We start from the raw sequence: 2901 nt of genomic DNA on the forward strand, positions 1-2901 counted from the left end.
ATGAGTGTGTCCGGCTCAAGTGTGGAGGAGGGAGAAGGAGAAGGAGATGTGTTTGAGTGGGATGAGACAGGAGGACTGGCCGAGACAGGTAAGTGGCCTGAACGAAATCCCTGCCTGGTATAGTAAAGGTCAGATGTCAAAATCACCAATTGCTAAAAGACGTCTAAAAGCCTTGATATACGATCCTATCACAAATTTCGATTAAGCGGACTTGTGGTATGTTTACTACTAATGACCGTCAGTGTCATTTGCTGGGAACGAGTAAGGCCATATCCTGTAGGTTGTGTTCTGCTGTGTTAGGTCTCGAAAGGTTGCCATCATCCAAGGACGTCCCAAAACCTGTCACACCTGAGAATTAGAGTCAACAGAACATACGATATATTTGAGGAAGAAATCATATATTTTAGAGATCTCGTAGCCTCCTTTTCAGGCGTTCCCGGATCGGCCGTTTCTTTTGTTGGGGGGAGGGGGGATTTTCTGATCAAACGTAGATCGCACGCAATAGAAGCTCCGGCTACCACCATATATATATTTTCTATTGCTTCTATTGCGTGCGATCTACGTTTGATCAGAAAATCCCCCCTCCCCACAAAAGAAACGACCGATCCGGGAACGCCTGAAAAGGAGGCTAGAGATCTTGGAAAATACAGTTGGGAGGCGCCTTTGATGTGATAGTTGGGCGAGGATAGCCTGGGTGCCATGCTCAGTAGTATTCGCCCGATCCCTAATGTCGCTTGCTACCAGTGGTAAGCTAGCGACATTATAATGAATGAATGAGGACCTTTATTGTACGCAAATACCCACTGGGTACAGTACAGGTCACAGGAAAGACGTCACAGTTTGCAATGAATATATACAATGTACAAGCTAGTGCTAATTCTATGTACTATGGACATGTAGTCAAATAATTACGATAATTTGGCTTCTTCTCGCTTCTTAGTAACGATGTAGATATAAGCACAGATGTGTTTTATAATCGAAGGTTTGTCTAAAGCCATTAGAAATATGAACTTATCTTTGTTGCTAAGATGTATGAAATGGGGAAACATACATTTGCAATAGTTTATAAAGCTCATCTCTCTCTTCGTTGTATAAACTACATTCTAATACAAAGTGTTCCTCATCCTCTATCCTATTTAGATTACAATGCCTACATATTCGTTGTTCCAGGGGAGTATAATTATAGAGCGGGTGAATACTACGGGGATGGCACCCAGGCTAGGGCGAGGAATCATATCATAAAAAACAGTTCCAAAATTTCATACTTTCACCAAATAACCGCCCTGTCAGTACTTAACACCACGGAAAAAACTGTAGTGGTGAAACCAAACTATTTGCCTTCATCAGAAGGCTATGAAGTTGGTTTGGGAGTGTTTGTCGTTTTTCTTCTTAGCAGAATAACTCGAGAATGTGTTAAAGGATGTTCATAATTTTTGGTAGGCAAGTTACCGTTGAGGAGACCAAGGTCAAGTCCTCGTGGGGGTCCCTACGTCACGGCAGTGGACCTTTGTGTTTGTTTGTTCGTTTGTTTGTTTGTTTGTGCCTATCCACCCTCCCAGACCTACTGCAAATCACAGACGGCTTGCTCACGACTAACCCCGAACCAAGGCCTGGAGAACGATGGAGTGATCGGGAGGCCGTGGTCGAATATATAGAGAGAATGCGACGAAACAACATGGCAATACTTGTGAAGATACTGAATTTGTGTAACTTTGTTTTCATTTCATGGTCTCAAAACAGATCCACTGCTGGCGTCGGAATCTTCCCACGGCCCGCCAACGCCGACAGAAGATCGTCGCCTCCGTCTGAACATCAGCGGGATGATCTTCGAAACCTGGGAGAGCACTCTGAACAGATACCCCAACACCCTCCTCGGGGACCATGCACGCAGGGAAAAGTTTTACTGTCCGGACGGAGACGAATATTTCTTCGACCGTCACCGCCCCAGTTTCGAAGGCATTTTCCGTTTCTACCAGAGGGGACATAAAGCTACAGCAGACTACGAGAATAAGATGGAGCGCCCCCCGAACGTCCCGGTGGAGATTTTCTACGCAGAGATGAAGTTTTTCGACATCGATGAAGCCATTATCAAACAGTGCCTTGAGGATGAGTGGTACAGCTTGGAGGAAGATCCTTACGCTGATCTACCTACCATAGAACCACAACGATCCATCTGGCTACTCTTTGATTACCCAGAGAGTTCGGTAGCCGCTAAAGCCATCGCTGTGATTTCTGTGAGTATCATATTTGTCTCCATAGCGGTGTTCTGTGTGGGAACTATTCCTGGATTTGACGCTAACCCTCTAGATTCTGCAATCTCCTCAAACAACACCATACTGGACACGCTGAACCGTGCATATGAAGACCAACTCTTCTGTGTGGAGACCGTCTGCATCATCTGGTTCTGCTTCGAACTGATCATTCGATTCTACGCAAGTCCCAACAAATGCAGCTTCATAAAAGACGTCATGAACATATTTGACATTGTTGCCATCGTTCCCTTCTTTGTTGACTTCTTTATGATAGTTGGTGGTTTTCAGCTTCAGAAAGGTTCCACTGCCTCCGTCTTCGTACGTGTGCTTCGACTCTTTCGCATCTTTCGGATCCTCAAACTCTCACGGCATGTAAAGGGCTGCAGGTACTTGGGAGGTCTCTTATTGAAAGCGTTGGATCTTTCATTCTTCTAATTTTTCTTCCTTTGTGTCGCAATGACCCTGTTTGGAAGCATTTTATACTTCGCCGAACCAAATGACACCAACGGCTGGAACAGCATTCCGGGCACATTTTGGTATATCATAGTCACTATGACAACAGTAGGTTACGGCGATGTCTATCCGACAAGTTTAGCTGGGAAGCTTATAGGGGGAGTGACAGTTGTCTGCGGCATTATGACACTTTCCC

General features: G+C 45.1%; 1 protein-coding gene across 1 annotated transcript; it reads left to right on the forward strand.

Moving 5' to 3' along the window:
- Positions 1 to 2901, forward strand: LOC109473297 (potassium voltage-gated channel subfamily A member 1-like). Its single transcript, XM_019773173.1, has 2 exons — positions 1 to 88; positions 1741 to 2901. The coding sequence occupies exons 1-2, from the start codon at positions 1 to 3 to the stop codon at positions 2685 to 2687; spliced, it is 1035 nt and encodes a 344-aa protein (XP_019628732.1). The 3' UTR covers positions 2688 to 2901.

The sequence above is a fragment of the Branchiostoma belcheri genome, unplaced genomic scaffold, assembly GCF_001625305.1.
Source record: "Branchiostoma belcheri isolate BF01 breed outbred unplaced genomic scaffold, Haploidv18h27 scaffold100, whole genome shotgun sequence".
Classification (NCBI taxonomy): domain Eukaryota; kingdom Metazoa; phylum Chordata; class Leptocardii; order Amphioxiformes; family Branchiostomatidae; genus Branchiostoma; species Branchiostoma belcheri.